The sequence below is a fragment of the Sminthopsis crassicaudata genome, chromosome 2 (assembly GCF_048593235.1).
Source record: "Sminthopsis crassicaudata isolate SCR6 chromosome 2, ASM4859323v1, whole genome shotgun sequence".
In the NCBI taxonomy this organism is placed as follows: Eukaryota; Metazoa; Chordata; class Mammalia; order Dasyuromorphia; family Dasyuridae; genus Sminthopsis; species Sminthopsis crassicaudata.
Genome location: NC_133618.1, coordinates 623,269,904 through 623,290,921, shown reverse-complemented (window position 1 = coordinate 623,290,921; position 21,018 = coordinate 623,269,904). Strand labels below are relative to the sequence as shown.

Sequence of the window (21,018 nt, the reverse complement as noted above, 5' to 3'; positions counted from 1 at the left end):
TTAAATATCCAAGTGAGGAGTATGGCAGAAATGCTAATAATCTTCAATATAAATTATTCCACATCTGGGGAAAAAATGGTTGCAATAATTAATTGTGGAAACGTGAAGCATTGAGTATAATCCTATGATACTTTTCCTATAGAAATTATGCAAAAGAGAAAATCAACTTATCCAAAATACTTTTCCTCTCCTTGAGATGGATTTATAGTACTTAAGGTGTCCTTATTTCAGAGTCTATAGGAAAAAATCTAGACAATGCTATGAGCAGTCAGAGTAGAAAGGCTTTTAGAATATGGGAATCATGTCAGTCTTGATCATTAAAACTAAAGCATCTATTACTTTAACGATGAGAATTCAAAAATCAATTGTACATGTGATCAAAACTCTGTGAAACTGTTTTTTTTCTGGATTATGGAAATCTTGGCTTTATGGAATGATTTTAATGGTATCTTGGCTTTATGGAATGATTTTAATGGTCTTTATTAACCCTAGCTATCTAGTTCTTGTGCTATATATGTTGAAATCTTCTCTCAGATCAACATTGATATATCTCACATATAATCATTTGTATGTTCTCTTTTTATTTTATCCCAGACCAAAGATGAATGAAGCAGAAGGGAGAGAAGACCAATTTCTGAGACCAACTTCTGTGTGAGTTCTTTCATGTCCACCATTTTGTATTTCTATCCTTTTGTACTAAAGCAGAAATAAAAGGCACCCTGCGTATAAGATTTAAGCCAGTCTTGACAAGCAGATCTAAATGGGACAATAAAGTAGAGTGGATCAATAATAACAGCTAATAATTGCAGATAACATTTATATAGTGCCTATTATGTGCTACACTGTGCTAAGTGCTTTACAATTATTTTATTTTATCCTTACAACACTGGGAAGTGAATACTATTATTATTTCCATTTTATAGATGACGAAACTAAGGCAGACAGAGGTTAAGTAACTTGCCCAAGTTTAAACAGTTAACAATATCTGGGGTTATATTTGAAATTAACTCTTCCTGATTTCAGGCCCAGAATTATATCCACTGTGCCACATAGCTGCCTCATGCTAGAGGAGAAATTAAATAGCAGCAAGCAAAAACTAAGGGTTCAAGGAAAAAAATCTTGATATCTGAGGAAAACTGTCAAATGTGTTTGCTAGAAAAAAGTGAAGTTATTTAAGTGAAAGTTATTCTCTGAATAAGATTGAAACAACTCTTATTTTATACACTTTCTGTAAATTTTTGTTTTGTTTTATCTCAGTGATCATCATCTTTCTAACTTTTCATTCTTGTATCTCTGGTTTTACTCTTGACTCTCTGTCTCTCTCTCTCTGTGTTTCCCTGTTTCTGTCTCTGTGTTTCTCTACATGTTTCTCTCTGTCTCTCTCCTCTCTCCCTCCATCCCTCCTTTTCTCTCTGTCCCCGATGTCTCTGTCTCTCTCTATATTTCTCTGTCTCTGTCTGTCTCTGTTCTGTCTCTGTCTCTGTCTCTCTCTCTCTTCCCTCCCTCTCTCTCTGTCTCTCTGTCTTTCTGTCTCTCTCTCTCTTCCTCCCTCCTTCTCCCTTTCTCTCTCTCTCTCTTTTTCCTTCCCTCTCTCATCCTGCACGTCCAATTAATTGTCATATCTTGCCATTTCCACCTCCACATATTTGTTGTATCCTATTTCTTTTCTTCATTCTCACAACCCTAATTCCAAACTCTCATCTTAATTAGGGTCCTTATAACTTGACTCCTAATTTACTATAATATCTTCCTAATAGCTTCCTATATGTCAAATTTCTCATATCCTCCATACAATCACATTAATTTTTCTATAGATCACACTCATGACTCCTACACTCAATCAATTCCAGTGGTACTTCTAGAATAAAAAATAAACTCCTTCTAGAATAAAAAATAAATTCCTTTCTTTACCCTTTAAAGTCAACCCCACATGAACTTATCTTTCCATCCTCCTGAAACGTTTTGCTCTTTCAATTTTGCAATCCAAGTGAACTCTTCTTCCGAGAAGATAATTATCCAAACTCACTTGAATGTTATCTTTCCTTATTGCCAACTTGTAAAAATACCTCTTTTCCTTCATAATGCAGCTCAAGTACCCAGTTTTTTTCATGAAACTTTTCCTGATACTCCAACTGCTAGTGTTCTCTCTTCTGAATTAAATTTTATGTTCTTTATATTTATTCTTTATATACTTATATGTGTATACCTATTCACCCTTCCTCCTTCAAAATATAAGTTTCTTGTGAACAGGAATTATTTCATTCATTGTTTTGTTTTGTTTTAATCTCTCATGTCTAACCCAGTACCTGGAACATAGTTAGTACTTAAAGTACAAAAATTGGTTAATTGTTAGCCTGATATGATGGAAATAGTACTGGAATTTATATCAGATATCCAGATTTCAAGTCTGCCATTTCCTAAACTGATAACACTGAGCATGTCACACCTTGCAGGGTTTTGAAGTACCAGTACAGTATCAAATCTAAGGATATTCCAGTTTTTGTTCATTATTTTATATTAAATTAATTATTCTAACTTGAACTGGGCAGTTTATATTTTTTTCAAAGCTATTATACCTGAACATAGATGACTAGGTTTCATTTCAATAACAGGAAGGTCTGACTTAATGAATAACATGTCTTTGTTTCACCTTTCATCAAACTAGGAGAATTATATGAATGGAAATGGGACTTAACTTATTTTATCAATGTTGCTATTTGTCTTTCATATTGGGAAAAGATTAATGACAGAATGATGTCCTCATGCTCATTATGATGGTGTCAAGGTCACTAATGTAGAGAAGCTCTAGGTGATGAACTTCCTTTACCAATACACAATAATATTTGCTTTACAATCTATTGACTCAGAGAGTTGCTTAGGTGTCATGAGATGTGAAATGATCTGACCAGCATCACACAGCCAGAACAATCCAGTGATTGAAATTGAACCCAAGTATTTTAGGCTGGCTCCTTATCTGACAGTGTTTCTTCTCTCAAGGGAATCATAGCAGCAAGAAAGTTTAGATTCTCTTTATATCTGGATTAGCTGTCTCCTTTCATATTTGCTATTGGCAGAGGGGTATAGTGGAAGTGATGTGGTCATGAAGCCAGGAAGACCTACATTAAGTTCTTGCCTCTGACAAATATTCACTATATGAACTTGAGCAAATCATTAAAAGTCAGTACTCTAGGCAGTGTTTGGAACATATTTATGAACTTAATAAATGTTTATTGACTGGTTAACTAAGATTCTAAGTTGTAAAGAAGTTGCTCACTTGAATTAATCATCTAGGGCTTCACTCTAATAATTGAAATCACAAATCCAGACTCTACTTAATCCCTGTCCCTAAATTATACCATGATAACCTTGGACCAAGTTATACTTAACTTACTATTACTATTCATCATTCAAATAATAATAAATCTTTATGCTTCATAGGTCAAATGGGGAAGAAAGCAGAGATGGGAAATGAAACAACTGTCCAGGAATTCATCCTGGAAGGATTTCCTGATGTCCAGCACCTGGGAAAACTCTTCTTCACCCTCATTTTATTGGCATACTCAGTTGCCTTCACAGGAAACACAATTATCATCACCCTTACGTGGGCTGATTACCACCTCCAAATCCCAATGTATTTTTTCCTCAGTAACTTCTCTTTCTTAGAAAACTGCTTTATAACGACAGCTATACCCAAACTCCTGTTGATCTTTCTATGGGGAATGCAAAAAATTTCCTTTCTTGGCTGTCTTATCCAAGCCTTTTTTTTTCTGTTTTGGGGATCAACAGGTTTTTTGCTTCTGGCTGTAATGTCCCTAGACAGGTATGTAGCCATTTGTAATCCTCTGCGTTATACCAGCATCATGACCAGGAAGGTATGCTTCCTCTTAGTCATATTCTGTTATGTTGCTAGTTTCTTTGTAGTTATTGGGATTATCTTAAAGGTCTCAATGTTTTCCTTCTGTGGCTCCAATGTCATCAAACATTTTTTATGTGACCTGACTCCTCTGACACATCTCTCATGCTCTGACACCAAGGTTTTTGAATCATTGGTTTTTTCACTTGCTATTATTGTACTTGTGTCCTCCCTAATTATAACTATCATAGCTTACACAAATATAATAATCAAGATAGTAAATCTCCCTTCAATCAAAGAGCGACAGAAGGCTTTCTCTACCTGTTCTTCCCACTTCATCGTTCTCTGTCTATTGTATGGAAGTAGTGTTTTTATATATCTGAAGCCAAATCAAGCCAAAACTTTTGACACCAATAAAGAGGCAGCTCTAGTGAATACTGTGGTGACCCCTTTGCTGAATCCTTTTATTTATACTTTACGAAACAAGCAGGTCAAACAAGCTTTGAGAAATGTCCTTTATAGGATTAAATTGGCAAGATGGATTCATTAAATCATTATCTTATAAATCCACTTATTTAATACACCTGTCAGTGCTAAAATTGCCTCTATAGAATTCTGACAAATGGTCCTACACACCATTTCCCTCCATGTTTTTAATATTTTATTTTACCCAATTCCATGTAAAACAATATTTTACATTAGTTTTTAAAACTTTTAGTTCCAGATTCTCTCCCTTCCTTCCCCCACCATTAAAAAGAAACATGAAGTTATACTAAATATTTCCATAAAAATCACATCATAAAAGAAAATGAAGACTACCCCCCAAAAAAAACTTCAAAAAACATATTTTTAAAAAGTCTGCTTCAGTCTGTATTCAGATACAATCAGTTCAGTCTCCATATATGAATAGCATTTTTTATCATAAGTCTTTCAGAGTAGTTTTGGTTCATTGTATTGCTGAGAAGAACAAGTTGATTTATAACTAATTAAACCACAATTTTGCTATTACTATGTACATAGTATATTTCACTTTGCTTGAGCTCATAGAGGACTTTTCAGGTTTTTCCGATAGCAACCTGGACCTGTTCATGATTTCTTATGAAATAATAATATTCCAACATAACCACATACCACAATTTAATCAGCCATTCCCCCAATGGTCATCCCTTCAATTCTCCATTCTTTGCCTTGAGAAAAGAGCTGTTATAAATATTTTCATACATATAGGTTCTTTTACTTTATAAAATCTCTTTTGGGATTCATGTTAAGTAGTAGTATTATTAGGTCAAAGAATATGCATGATTTTATAGTTCTTTGGGCATAATTCATATCTTTTGATCATTTAATCATTTATTAATTGGAGAATAGCTCTTTTATTTTTTTATAAATTTGACTCACTTCCCTATACTTGAGAAATGAAGTCTTCATCAGAGAAACCGGTTTTAAAATTCTTTTCATAATTACTATTGATAACTGTATTCTCCTTGTTTATTCTGCTCTTTTCTTTCATGCTGTCCCTCTTCAAAAGTTTTGCTTCTGATGAACCCTCCCCTCAATGTGCCCTCTCTTCTAGCATTATCCTTCTTCTCATATCCACCAACCCCCCTCCTACTTTCTGCAGGGTAAGACAGATTTCTATATGTGTTTAGATTTAAACCTGATGAGTTTCATCATCCAACTTAAGTTACACTAAAGTCTTAATTTGATGGCGATTTGGAACATGGAGGACAACTTGAGTTCTTAAAGACAATATGGGCCTTCAAATGTTTGAGGTTTAGCCTCATTTAATTGAAGAGAATTATGGCTAGATATTTAGTCAGTAAGTTAGGAATTCTTGTTTTAATATGATGCATGAAACAATCAACTCAGGCAATGGAGAAAATATGCTATGAATTTGATATAATGTGACTTCTTAAGAATTTTTTTCTTTGTAAACTTATTTAAATCCAATTTATAGGCTAGTCAAAATGTTTACCTATGATGTCATTGATCTTCCTTGAAAATAAACACATTGCCAAAAAACCCAATTGTTTAATAACTACTTAGTGATGATTAAATCAGTATAAGAAAAGAAAAAAATATATATAGCTCTTTCAAAGTCTTGAGGTAATACTTTAGGGTCCTTATACACCAAGCTACTACTAAATGTTTCCATGGACTTCCAGGAGAAAGTACTATTTTTGAAAGTTATATAATGTACATGAGGCTGAGGATGAGCAGTATAAGTCAGGAGTATCTTCTTTCTCCAGATCCAAAACACCCAAACATCTCAGTGTTATACTCTAAATATTCACATAGGGACATAGGTAGGAAGAGGTTTAAAACGAGAGTATAAGCTAAAGAACTAGATTAACTAAACTAAATCTGGTATCCAGATTTGCTCCCCAGCTCTTTACACAATGCTTAGATAGTAGAAATAAAGGAAGAGAAAACAAGACATAGTTGAGAAAAGTAGAAAGTACTCCTAAGATACAAAGTGAAACTGGGATGCAGTGCTAGATCTCTCCTTTCAGAAATCTCTCAAAGAAATTTATGGTCAAAGAAGATCTAGAGTACATTATGAAATGCAACATGGATAATTTTGATTATATTAAATTAAAATTAAAAGTTTTGTATAAAAACCAATGCAGCCAAGATTAGAAGGGAAGCAGAAAACTGGGGGGGGGCAGGGATTTTACATCCAAGGGTTCTGATAAGACCCTCATTTCTAAAATATATAAAGAATTGATTCTAGTCTTTGACAAACCCAAAGATACCAACATTAAGGATAAAAATTCATTATTTGAAAAAAACTGTTGGGAAAACTGGAAATTAGTATGGCAGAAATTAGATATGGATCCACACTTAACACCATATACCAAGATAAGATCAAAATGGGTCCATGATTTAGGCATAAAGAATGAGATCATAAATAGATTAGAGGAACAGAGAATAGTCTACCTCTCAGACCTGTGGAGGAGGAAGGAATTTATGAACAGAGGAGAACTAGAGATCATTATTGATCACAAAATAGAAGATTTTGATTACATCAAACTAAAAAGTTTCTGTACAAACAATACTAATGCAAACAAGATTAGACGGGAAGTAACAAATTGGGAAAATATTTTTACCGTTAAAGGTTCTGATAAAGGTCTCATTTCCAAAATATATAGAGAACTGACCCTAATTTATAAGAAATCAAACCATTCTCCAATTGATAAATGGTCAAAGGATATGAATAGACAATTATCAGATGATGAAATTGAAATTATATCCACTCATATGAAAGAGTGTTCCAAATCACTACTGATCAGAGAAATGCAAATTAAGACAACTCTGAGATACCACTACACACCTGTCAGATTGGCTAAGATGACAGGAACAAATAATGATGAATGTTGGAGGGGATGTGGGAAAACTGGGACACTAATACATTGCTGGTGGAGTTGTGAAAGAATCCAACCATTCTGGAGAGCAATTTGGAACTATGCCCAAAAAATTATCAAACTGTGCATACCCTTTGATCCAGCATTGCTGCTATTGGGCTTATATCCCAAAGAAATACTGAGGAGGGGAAAGGGACCTGTGTGTGCCAAAATGTTTGTGGCAGCTCTTTTCATAGTGGCTAGAAACTGGAAGATGAATGGATGTCCATCAATTGGAGAATGGTTGGGTAAATTATGGTATATGAAGGTTATGGAATATTATTGCTCTGTAAGAAATGACCAGCAGGAGGAATACAGAGAGGCTTGGAGAGACTTACATCAACTGATGCTGAGTGAAATGAATTATGAAGATGTATTCTGATGGAAGTGGATATCTTCAACATAAAGAAGATCCAACTCACTTCCAGTTGATCAATGATGGACAGAAACAACTACACCCAGAGAAGGAACACTGGGAAGTGAATGTAAATTGTTAGCACTACTGTCTATCTACCCAGGTTACTTACACCTTCAGAATCTAATACTTAATGTGCAACAAGAAAATGGTATTTACACACATATATTGTATCTAAGTTATATTGTAACACATGTAAAATGTATGGGATTGCCTGTCATCTAAGGTAGGGAGTAAAGGGAGGGAGGGGATAATTTGGAAAAATAAATACCAGGGATAATGTTATAAAAAAAATTACTCATGCATATATACTGTCAAAAAAATTTATAATTATAAAATAAAAAAAGAATTGATTCAAGTTTATAAGAATACAAGCCATTTTACAATTGATGGTCAAAGGATATGAACAAGCAATTTTCAAATGAAGAATTTAGAGCATTTCTTGTCATATAAAAATGCTCTAAATCACTATTGATTAGAGAAATGCAAATTAAGACAATTCTGTGTTACCATTACACACTTCTCAGATTGATTAAGATGACAGGAAAAGATGATGAAAAATATTGGAGATGTGGGAAAACTGGAACATTAATACATTATTGGTGGAATTGTACACTGATTCAACCATTCTAGAGAGCAATTTTAAACTATGCCCAAAGAGCTATCAAAATATGCTTTGATCCAGCAGTGTTTCTACTGGACTTATATCTTAAAGAGATCTTAAAGGAGGGAAAGAGATGCATTTGTGCAAAAACATTTGTGGCAGCTCTTTTTGTGGTGGCAAGGAACTGGAAACTGAATGGATGCACATCAGTTGGAGAATAGCTGAATAAGTTATGGTATATGAATTATTATATAGAATATTATTATATTATTATTCTATAAGAAATGATAAAAGCATTTGATTTCAGAGAGGCCTGAAGAGACTTACATGAATTGGTGCTAAGTGAAATGAGTAGAAACAAGAGAACATTATACACAGAAACAAGAAGAATATGTGATGATCAATTCTGATAGACTTAGTTATTTTCAACAATGAGATGATTCAGGCCAATTCCAAAAAACTTGTGATGGAGATAGCCATCTACATCCAAAAAGAGGACTCTGGAGATTGAATATGGATCACGACATAGTATTTTTACCTTTTTTTGTTATTTTTGCTTGCCTTTTTATTCTTTTTTCATTTTTTTCTCTTTTTGATTTGATTTTTCTTGTACAGCATAATAAATAGAAATATGTATAGAAAAACTGTAATGTTTAACTTATATTGGATTATTTGCTGTTTAGAGAAGGGAATGGGGAAAAGGAGGGGAAAATTTGTAACACAAGGTTTTGCAAGGGTGAATGTTAGAAACTAGCTTTGCATGTATTTTGAAAATAAAAAGTTATTGTTTTTTAAAATCTACTTTTTCAAAGTCATTATATCTTTTTAGGTTTCTTTTCATCTATAAAATTAGAGGTACTATTTAAGCATTATTTAAACTCTAAAATTCACTCTAAACACTAAAAAAATGAAATCTAATCATCAGTTCAAGCAGAGAACCACCCTGTTGCTACAGAACAAAATGAACACTCTTTCCCCTAACTGCTTACTCTCTTTGTGATCTCATTTAATCTCATTGATCTCATCAAGTAATTTAATCTTTCTGCACTTCAGTTTCCTCATCTGTAAAATGAGGTTGTGAGATAAAGTGACTTTAAAGGCATCTCCTTGTCCTAGATCTGTAAAAATGGGTGGGATGAAGGGCAAGGGAAAAAAAAAAATTAGATGCCTTGAAAATTGAGTCTTCACTATTTATGTTTAAAAATTGTTCTTATTGATTTCTAGGTTGATTTTGATTTTCATTGTGACCTCATAAAAGCATCCTAAACTCAGGAGATTTTTTGTTCCATTGTCACTCATTATTATTCTAAAAGATCTCTAAGAAGAGATTTATAAAAACCCCTCTTAATTTTTTCCATTGTTAAGTTTCAATTCAGATTCTAGGTGTGTTCATCATGAAAAAAGACAATATCACAATTATATTCCAATCCAGATGTGAATAGTATCCATTTAAAAAAAAAAAAGCCATACCAGTTTTTAAATAACCCTTATATTTTGTTATTGAAATACAGAGCATAATTGAGTCAACTGGTATTTACAAGCAAATTAATGTATCTACCTCTTCTTGGTATTAAAAGTCAGATAAAATTTTAAATGATTTCTGAGTTTTTCCTCTACAATAATACACCTTAGTTATGATAGTTTTTCAACATTAAAGAAAAACACAGGTTCAGGCTTTCATTATAAGCCCCTGACCTAAAATTCTGCCACTCTAGAATTTATTTTGAGGATTATTTTAAAGTTGATTAGAGAGTAATTTGAAAGAACTCTGCCTTTACTTTGCCATCTCAACACTGAAAGTCAATACAATGTTAAACAAAGTATAACAAAATCTTGCCATTTCAATTACTAATTTGAGTAAGAGAGATAGTCAGAAACAGCTATAGAGAGACAGAGAAAAGGACAGAGAAGAGGGAAGGAGGGAGGGAGAAAGAAAGAGAGGGGGAAGAAAGTATGAAGAGAAAGAGAAGTGAAGGGAGAGTAGAGGGGAAGAGAGAGTGGTAAAGAGACCAAAGGAGAAGAGAGAGAGAGAGACAAAGGGAGGAAAGAGAAAGAAGGACATTGAGAACTAAGGAAGAGAGCAACTAGAATTATCGGGGTCTCTACGCTATTCCATATAAAGATGGAAAGAAAAAACTGAGGATGTTTTGCCTGAAGAAGAGCAGAAAAATGACATGTATGACAGCTTTGTTTAAATATCTGACAAGCTATCTTGTGGGTGAGTGACAAGAATTGTTCTCTTTTACATTACAGGAAAGAATCAGAAGCAGTGGAATTGCCAAATCAAATGGGATTAATGTTGAATTGAAAGGCCCAAGGAGAAATAAGACCAGGTTTAAGAAAAGGGGAAAATATGCTGACAAATAGAAGTATGTATAGAATGATTTTACATAAAAACATACACACAAACATAAAGACACATTTACATGGCATCTTTATTATATGTAAAGGGCTGAAACTGAATAGGTGCACTTGAATCAGACAACTGAGCACTTAAGGCTGATTACCTATTGGATAATGGCTCTATTAGCATATGTTTGGAATTTCTCTTTTCTTAGTTAATGCTGGCTCTAGGTTTGGGGTTAAGAGAATTGTAGGTAAGGATTAAGGAGTGGAGTAAGAGAGATGAGGGAACTTCACTTGGCCTCAGGATGAGGAGGAGAAAAGTGTGGAGATTCTTGGAGATTCTGGACTCTAGAATCAAGGAGGAATCCTTGGCAAAACTCCTGGTAGTTTTGTCCCTCTCTTTCACTTCTCCCCCTAAAGACCAAGGACTTTTGCTTATTCTGACTCTGGCTGATTCTGAGGCCTCCAGGGAGCTAGCTTGGACTTTACAATTATATATCTAAAAGGAATAGCAAGTTGTACATAATAGATTTGCATGTCCATGTGCAATCATCTTTTTTTTTTTTATATCATGTTAAAGCTTGTTTTTTCCAAAAAATAAAATTAAACAATTTTTCAAAAAGAAGGTTTTCATTCACTGAAGAGTTCAGCAAAGATAAAAAAAATTCAGAGTCATTTAACAAAATAATTTCAAGAGTTTAAGGGGAAGACCTTGTTTCAGCCTAGATGTTAATATGTTCGGGAACAGTCTGCCTAAGGATAAAAAAGTTTCAAAAAATAGGTGAAAATGATGACATGGGAGCGATGTACTAAGATTCTCACCTCTAGTAAGTGAAGACTGGTTTATAGGTGGATTTAAAAACTTGACTTCAAAGCAGAACCATAGCTGAAGTATAAGATGAAACTGAAAAAGTCTTGCTAATCCCAGTGGATGTTGAAGATGGCCAAGAGTTGTAACCACAACTCCCATGGGAGATATAGCAGTCCATCTTCATAGAATATGTCTTTGTCAGAGGAAAAATAAAAAAATCATCATCCAAGAAATTCTTCCCCATTCCTAAAGTGTCACAGACTCAGTGAGTATATAGAAATTTTGGAATTTATTCAAGAACATGATCAAAAAAAGTCATTTCAAGATGCTATACATTTCTTTTAGGTGTTTGTGTGTGTGTGTGTGTGTGTATGTGTAGATAACCACGAAAAATCTCCTTTTGGCAGAAGTAGTTGTCTTGTCCTTCTTAGTTTTATCTAGTAAAAATAAATGTTTTGTAGCCTCTATATCCAAATTTCTCATAGAACCACCCCTCAACTTCTGCTATAGTCAATAGGAAATCCACTTTGTTCCTGATCCTCATAGCTGCTACAGACTTTCTTCTCTAAAATTTGTTCCCATCTCTGTGTATTTTATATTTATTTGTTCATTTTTGCTTTCCCCCTTATTAGATTCAGGTAGTTAAAGACTGTTGTTTATTCTCATCTTGATCTTAGCACAGATTATAACATTTAGAAATATTTTAATAAATGCATGTTTATCAGTTATTGGTGAAGGACTGGCTTATTAGGGATCTGATGGGTGCTAACATATTTTACAAATAACTGTGTGCAAAAAAGAACATTAATAATATTCTTTATTTGGTTCTGACTTTAAAAAAAGACATTAAGGAGTGAAAAAAAAAATAGTCTTTAATGGGTCAATTCATTTACCCGAAGAGGTGCAAAAGACCTATTACAATTGAGGGAAAAAATAAAGAGGGATGAGCATTGTCTGAAGCTTGATCTCATCAGTTTTAGCTTTAAAAGAAAATAATTTAATAATTCCATTGGGTATAGAAATTTATCTAACACTATAAAAAAGTAAGAAGAGAAAGAAGAAAAGAAAAGGGAGTAACAGGATAGAAGGAAGGACAGAAACACTAGGGGGAAAGGTAAGAGAAGGGGAAAGGACTTGATATAAGATAAGATAGTGGGTGGGGTGGGTAAAAAAATCACAATTGAGGACTGGATGGAAAGACAGAATAAAGAAAAAAAAAACAGGATGGAGGGAAATTAAAGAGCTGGTAACCATAACTGCAAATATGAATGGGATGAATTGTCCCATAAAATGGAAGCAAATAGCAGAGTGGATTAAAAACAGAATCCTACAATGTGTACTTTGCAAGAAACACATTTGATACAGAGAGGTAAAGGTAAAAGAGTGAAATAAAATTTATTATGTTTCAACTGAAGTAAAAAAAAAAATCAGGGGTATCAATTCTGATCTCAGATAAAGCAGAAGTAAAAATAGATCTTATAAAAAGAGATAAGTAGAGAAAGTACATCTTGATAAAGGGTAGTAAATAATGAAGTAGTAAGGATACCAAGTGATAGAGCAAGCAAATTACTAGAGATTTTAAGCTAGTTACAGGAAGAAATAGATAGTAAAACTAATCTAGTGGGGGATCTCAACCTTCCCTTCTCAGAATCAGACAAATCTAACCATAAAATAAACAAGAAAGTAGGGAGATTGATAAAATCCTAGAAAACTTAGATATAATAAATCTCTGGAGACAATTGAATACGGACAGAAAGGAATATACTTTTTTGTTGTCAGTACATGGCACATACAAAAAAATTTATCATTAGGGCATAAAAACCTCACAATCAAATGCAAAAAGGCAGAAATACTAAACATTTTCTTTTCAGACCACAATGCAATAAAAAAATTACATTCAATAAAGGATCAGGAAAAGATAGACCAAAAACCAATGGAACTTAAATAATTTCATTCTAAAGAATGAGTGGGTCAAACAACAAATCATAGAAACAATCCATAACTTCATCCAAGAAAACGACAATAATGAAACAACATACCATAACCTATGGGATGCAGCCAAAGCAGCTGTTAGAGGAAATTTTATATTTCTAAATAGCTACATTAATAAAATAGAGTAAGAGATAGATAATTTAGGCATGAAATTTAAAAAGCTAGAAAAAGAACAAATTAAAAACTCTCAATTAAATAGCAAATTAGAAATTTTGAAACTCAAATAAGAGATTAATTAAATAGAAACTGAGAAAACTATTGAACTAATAAAACTAAGAGTTGGTTTTAGGGGAAAAAAACTAACATAATAGATAAACTTTTGGTCAATTTGATCAGAAAAAGGAAAGAAAGGAAAAAAAATCACCAGCATCAAAAATCAAAGAGGTAAACTTACCACTAAAGAAAAAGCAATTAAGGCAATAATTAGGAGCTATTTTGCCCACCTCAAGTCTGACAACCTAACCAAAGTAGGTGAATATTTAAAAATATAAATTGCCCAGGTTAACAGAAGAGGAAATTGAATATGTAATTAATGAACTCCCTAGAAAAAAATATCTAGGGCCATATGAATTCTCAAGTGAATTCTACCAAACATTTAAAGGTAAAGAAGGAGTACTTCCAAATTTTTTCTATGACACAAATATAGTACTGATATATGAACCTGGAAGAACCAAAACAGAAAACGAAAACTAAAAACCAATCTCCCTAATGAATATCGATACAAAAAAGTTTGAAATAAAATATTAGGAAGGAGATTAAACCAACTTATCAGCATAATAATACACTATGACCAAGTGGAATTTATACCAGGAATGCTGGGGTATTGCAATATCAAGAAAACTATTACCATAATCAATCATATTAATAACAAAACTAATAAAAACCATATGATAATTTCAATAGGTACAGAAAAAGCTTTTGACAAAATACTGCAACCATTCCTATTAAAAAATACTAGAGAGACTGCTTTTGACCACTTGCATTTTTTATTTCCTTCTCAGGTTATTTTTACCTTATTTATAAGTCTGATTTTTCTTCTATAGCAAAATAACTATGGATATGTATACATATATTGTATTTAACATATTTAACATGTATTGGTCTACTTGTCATCTAGGGGAGAGGGTGGGAAGTTGAAACAGAAGGTTTTGCAAGGGTCAAATTACCCATGCATATATCTTGTAAATAAAAAGCTACATTTAAAAATAATAATAATAAATAAATAAACTAAAATACTAAAGAGAGCATAGGGATAAAGGGAGTTTTCCTTAAAATAATTAACAGTATCTTATCTAAAACCAATAGGAAGCAGTATTTTCAATGCAGAGAAGCATGACACATTCCCAATAAGATCAAGGATGTCCATTATTATCACATTATTCAACATTGTGCTAGAAATGTTTGCTTTAGCAATAAGAAAAGAAAAAGAAATTAAAGGAATTAGAATAGGCAACGAGGAAATAAAACTACCACTCTTTGAAGAATATATGTTGATATAAATATATGATGATATACTTAGAGAACATCATCCAAAAACCTTCAGAAAAAATTCACAGCTTTAGCAAAGTTACAGTATATAAAATAAACCCAAATCATCAGCATTTCCATATATTACTGACAAAGACCATAAGCAACTGATAGAAAAATTCCATAAATAAAATAAAATGCTTAGGGATCTACCTGCCAAGACAAACCCCCAAAACTATATAAACACAATTACAAAATACTTCTCACACAAATAAAATCAGATGTAAACAATTGGAAAAATATCAGTTATTCATGGCTAAGCTGAGGTAGTCTACTTGGTCAGTTCCATACCAAACTGCCAAATAATTATTTTATAAACTAGAAAAAATAATAACAAAGTCATACAGAGGAACAAAATATCAAGAATATCAAGGAAATTAATAGAAAAAAAAAACAGAAAAAAATGGTGACTTAGCAGTACCAAACCTAAAATTACATTATAAAGCAGCATTCATCAAAACCATTTGGTACTGGCTAAAAAATAGAGTAGTGGATGAGAGAAATAGATTAGATACACATGACACAATTAAAGGCCTATAGCAATTTAATATTTGATAAACAATCAAATAAGAGTTTACTATTTGACAAAAATTGCTGGAAAAACTAGAAAATAATATGTCAGAAACTTGGCATCCCATACCAAAATAAGGTCAAAATGAAAACATGATTTTGGCATAAAGAATGATACCATAAACAAATTAGGAGAACAAGAGATAATTTAGCTATCAGATCTTTGGGGAAGGGAGGAATTTATACCAAAGAACTAGAGAATATTATGAAAGGTAAAATGAACAACTTTGATTATATTAAATTAAAAAGTTTTACACAAACAAATTCAATAAAAACAAGATTAAAAGGGAAGTAGAAAGCTGGGGGAAATCTTTGTAGAGATCTTTATTAGAAAAAAAAAATCTTTACAGCCAGTATTTCTGATAAAGATTTCATTTCTAAAATATACATAGAACTGTGTCAAATTTTTAAGAATATAAATCATTTCCCAATTAATAAATGGGCAAAGGATATGAACAATTTTCAAATGGCAAAATGAAAGCCATTTACAGCTATGAAAAAATGCTCTAAATCACTATTGATTAGAGAAATGTAAATTAAAACAACTCTGAGATACTACCTCACACCTCTCAGATTGGCTAAGATGACAGGAAAAGATAATGATAAATGTTGGATGTGGGAAAACTGGGACACTAAATGCATTGTTGGTGGAGTTGTGAAATGATCCAACCATTCTGAAGAGCAATCTGGAACTATGCTTAAAGGGCTATAAAGCTATACATATCCTTTGACCCAGCAGTGCCATTCCTGACCCTATAACCCGAGGAAATGATAAAGAAGGAAAAAAGGAGCCATATGTGCAAAAATGTTTGTAGCAACTCTTAGTGGTAGCAAAAATTGGAAAAGGAGTGGATGCCCATCAATTGGGTAATGGCTGACCAAGTTGTGGTAAATAAGATAATAGAATATTATTGTTTCATGAATGATGAACAAGCTGATCACAGAAATGTAGAGGGCAGGAATTCTGAAAAGGTGTACTTAAATCTAGGACAACAGGGTATTTATAGTTAAGTATCTACTCAATGTGAGATAAATGGTTCTCTAAGCACATACTTAATGTAATGTAATGATGTAATCAATCTAGTTGGCATATATTTAGGGTAATATGGTGATTAGATGTTCTACTGTTGGGCATGCTCAGTGCAGTTGCACATGCTCAGTATGAGATAGTGACATAATTGTACTAGACTATTTAAAGGGAGTCTCAGCCTCAGAATGCTCTCTTAGACACAGCTCTCAGCCATAGATACAAAAGAAGACGCTAGATTCCAGACTCATCTTTAACCAGCCACGTGGCCTTCCTGTCTCCTGTACTTCTCCACTAAGATCAAGACTGGGTCAGCCTGACAAACTGTCACAGACTGCAGGATCAAACTGGGAGAGATGCAGACTGAGACTGGATCAGACTGTGATAGTCACAGACTGTAAAGGAGACATGGAGACAATAAAGACTAGGCTCTATTCATGACTTTCTCTATCCTGCTGAGACCAAAACCTGTCCAGAGGACCTCTAGAAAGCTATTCTGAACGTTAGTTAGAAAGGCCTGGAAAGATTTATATGAACTGATGCTGAGTGAAACAAGCAAAATCAGGAAAATATTGTTACAATAACAGCAAGGATGTAAGATGATTAAGTATGAAAGGCTTGATTCTCTTCAGTGGTTCAATGATCCAAAGCAAGTCCAATAGACCTTGAACAGAAAAGTCCTTCTGCATCCAGGAAAAAACTAAAAAGACTAAATGTAAATCAACACATTCTATGTTCACTTTTTTCTGTTGTTGAGAAAGAAAAATACAGACCAATCTCATTAATAAATATTGATGCCAAAATTTTAAATAAGACCTTAGAAAAGAGATTACAACTCATAAGTAAGATAACACATTTATACCAGGAATGCAGGACTAATTCAATATTAGGAAAACTATTGGCATAATTAACCATGTCATTAATAAAACTTATGGAAATCATATGATCATCTCAATACATGTAGAAAAATAGATGTAGTTTTCCTTAAAATGATAAATAGCATCTATCTAAAAGATTTTTGTAATGGATCTAAGTTGAAAGCATTCCCAATAAGATCATGGGTGAAATAAGGATGTCTATTATTTCCACTATTTTTCAATATTGTATTAGAAAGGTTGGGTTTAGCAATAAGAAAAGAAAAATGAATTAATTAGAATAGGCAATGAAAAGGTAAAACTATCAGTCTTTGTAGATGATATAATTATGTATAATTGTAATTATATATACTTGGATGCAGATAATACTTAGAGAATCATCCCAAAACCTCTTTGAAGCAATTAACTGCTTCTGGAGTTTCACTATTTCAAAGAATTTCTGAAAAAACTGGAAAATAATGTCAGAAACTCAGCATAGATCTACATCTCACCTCCCATATCAAAATATGGTCAAAATACATAATTTTGGCATGATGTGTGATACTGTAAGCAAATGAGGAAAGCAAGAGAAAGTTTATCTATCAAATGTTTGAAGGGAGGAATCTATGGCCAAAGAATAGCTAGAGAATATTATGAATTGCAAAATGAGCAACTTTGATTACATTAAATTAAAAAGGGTTTGTATAAATAAAACCAATGTAGCCAAGATCAAAATGGAAGCAGAAAGGTGGGAAAATGTCTCTGTTAAAGTCTTATTTCTAAAATATATATTTTAAAACTGTGTCAAATTTATAAGAATACAAATCATTCCTTAATTGATAAATGATTGAAGGATGTGAACTGTCAATTTTCAAATGGAGAAATTAAAATCATCTATACCCATATGAAAAATATTCCAAATCACCATTGATTAGAGAAATGCAAATTAAAACAACTCTGAGGTACCACCTCATACCTCTTAGATTGGCTAAGATGACAGGAAAAATAATGATAAAATTTTGAGGGGATATAGGAAAACTGGGACACCAAGATATTGTTGGTGAAGTTGTGAAATGATTCAAACATTCTGAAGAGCAATTTGGAACTATATTCAAAGGGCTCAAACTGTGTATATCCTTTGGTAGAGCATTGCCATTACTGGGTCTGTATCTCAAAAAAAAAAAAATCATAAAAGAGAGAGGAAGAACCAACTTGTGCAAAAAATGTTGGTAGCAGCTCTATTGTGGTGGCAAAAAGTTGGAAAATTAGTAGATATCAATCAATTGGGGAATGGCTGAATAAGTTATGACGTATGAAAATAATGGAATGTTATTTTTATTTAAAACATGATGAAGAAGCTGATTTTGGAGAGATTTTACATGAACTAATGCTGAGCAAAACAAACAGAACCAGGAAAACATTGCAAACATTAACCGCAAGACAGTGTGATGATTAACTATGACAGATTTGGTTCTTCTCAGCAATTCAATGATCCAAGACAATCCCAATAAACTTCAGATGGAAAATGCCATCCATATCCAGAGAGAAAACTATGGAGACTGAATATAAATAAACATGTCTATGTTCACTTTTTTTTTCTTTTTCTTCTGTTTTTTTTTCCTCTCTCTTTTGTTCTGATTTTTCTCTCCAACATGATTCATAAGAAAATATGTTTAAAAAATTAATGTATACATATAACCAAAAATGTTGGGGGGTTTTTTGCATTTAACTGGGAAAAACAAATTTTTAAAAAGATGATTGTACATAAAACTAAAAATATTCTATGCACAGTTTGCTATTTCTTTCAAATATACAACAAAATATCATGTAAATTTTTTTCTTCCCTTCTCTCCCACCTTATAGAAGCTACCATTAAACACAAATATTAGTCTGTATATATTTTATTATAAAATATAAGTACAATCTGAATGCTGTACTTTCAGATTTTCAAAAGTGACCAATTAGTTTCCTAAAGGGAATTTCTCTAACTATCTCAAGAGAATCCTCCCTAGGCTATGGGTTCTTCAATATTTTATTCTTGCCAATTCTAATGACTTCTGGGTGTGTCATTGTTCTGTCTATCTTATTGCCTTTTGCATGACCACAATAAATAATATATTGAGAAACATATCACAGATGCTCTGGATCATCAATGAAGATCAGTCCTACCTCTGAATATAATAGTGTGAGTCTAATTCTGGAAAATGGGATACAAAATAAAAAACTTTAATATAAAGGTATGTGTCCTAGAAAATATATGTAAATGTAAAAGAAAAATTTCCTTGAGGGTACTCTGTTCTCCTTTAGATGGATACTTAGAACTCAAGCTTTCCTTATTTCCCAAGATGTAAAGGATGAACAGAGCATTGCCCTAAGGAGAACATCCAAGATATGAGGGAAGAAAGCCATGCCATCTTACTAAAATTTCAACAAACATAACTATACAATTAATCTGTCTTTGGATTTTAATAACCAAGATATGCATGTGACTAAAATCCTGTGACTGTTTATTTTTGGTCATTTTTTCAAAACATGGCTTGGGGATTGAAAGTAAAAATAAAGACAGGCCTTGTTACCCTTATCTACTACAATTGTGTCTCTAAAGTCTTCCTCTCATAATGGAAATATATAAAATGCAATTTTTTTCTCTTTTTTCCTTTACCTCAGTCTAGATTGTAGAAGAGGAAAACAAGATAAAGCCAAGTTTCTAAATTCTGGATCTTGCAAACCCAGGTGGGTGGGTGTGGTCCTCAATTTGCTTGCTTATCTAGTGTTTCCATCCTTATGATTAAGTAGATTAGAGTTGCCACAGAAACCTGAATCAGATTGAAATGAAATTGGCAAATATATAACAATAAAAAATGAGACCATATATAGTATTAATATTTAGTTTTGTAGATCAATATTCTGTCCCCAGAGCTTCATTTATATGGGTTAGTGGGCCCCATTTCTATTTGAAAAGGATACCACTATTTAGACCCTAACATGCCTTTCAATCTGGGTCATCACTAATAGTACAGAATAGGGACCAGAAATCTGGATGGATTTGATGCAATTTTGCATGTTATTGTTCAATTGTTTCAATCACATTTGACTCTTCATGCCTCCATTTGGGGTTTTCTTGGCAGAGATCCTGGAGTGGTTTGTCATTTTCTCCTCCCGCTTATTTTACATATGAGGAGACTGAGGCAAACAGAATTAAGTGAATTGCACAGAGTCACACAGCTAGTAAGTATTTGATTTGGCCATATTTCAACTCAGGAAGATCAGTTTTCCTAACTTTAGGTCTAGTACTCTATTCACTGTAAAACATAGCTGCCATTATTTTTCATAATGTAACCCCATCAAGTAATTCTCAATGACATAGTCATTGTATGATAGTATATTAACAGTAAATCAGAAATCTATGTTTCCTTTCCCTAAAGATTTGTTTTAATGCCTCATCTTGGAACAAGTGTGATCCCTGATTCCAAAAGATTGTTAGTTAATATTATGATAAATAGTAATTATGTAATAAGTGGATAGAAACTACACGGGATTTCATCAGTACAGAAAATTCCCAGATGAGGAAATGCCATCTGTTTATGCAGGTCAAAACTTTCTATGAAACTTGTA

At 32.8% G+C, this 21,018-nt stretch overlaps 1 protein-coding gene across 1 annotated transcript; it reads left to right on the top strand.

Moving 5' to 3' along the window:
- Positions 1 to 3,431: 3,431 nt before the first annotated feature.
- LOC141553783 (olfactory receptor 6C74-like) lies at positions 3,432 to 4,403 on the top strand. Its single transcript, XM_074285249.1, has one exon. It carries the CDS (start codon positions 3,444 to 3,446, stop codon positions 4,401 to 4,403), a length of 960 nt encoding a protein of 319 aa, XP_074141350.1. The 5' UTR covers positions 3,432 to 3,443.
- Positions 4,404 to 21,018: the final 16,615 nt, after the last annotated feature.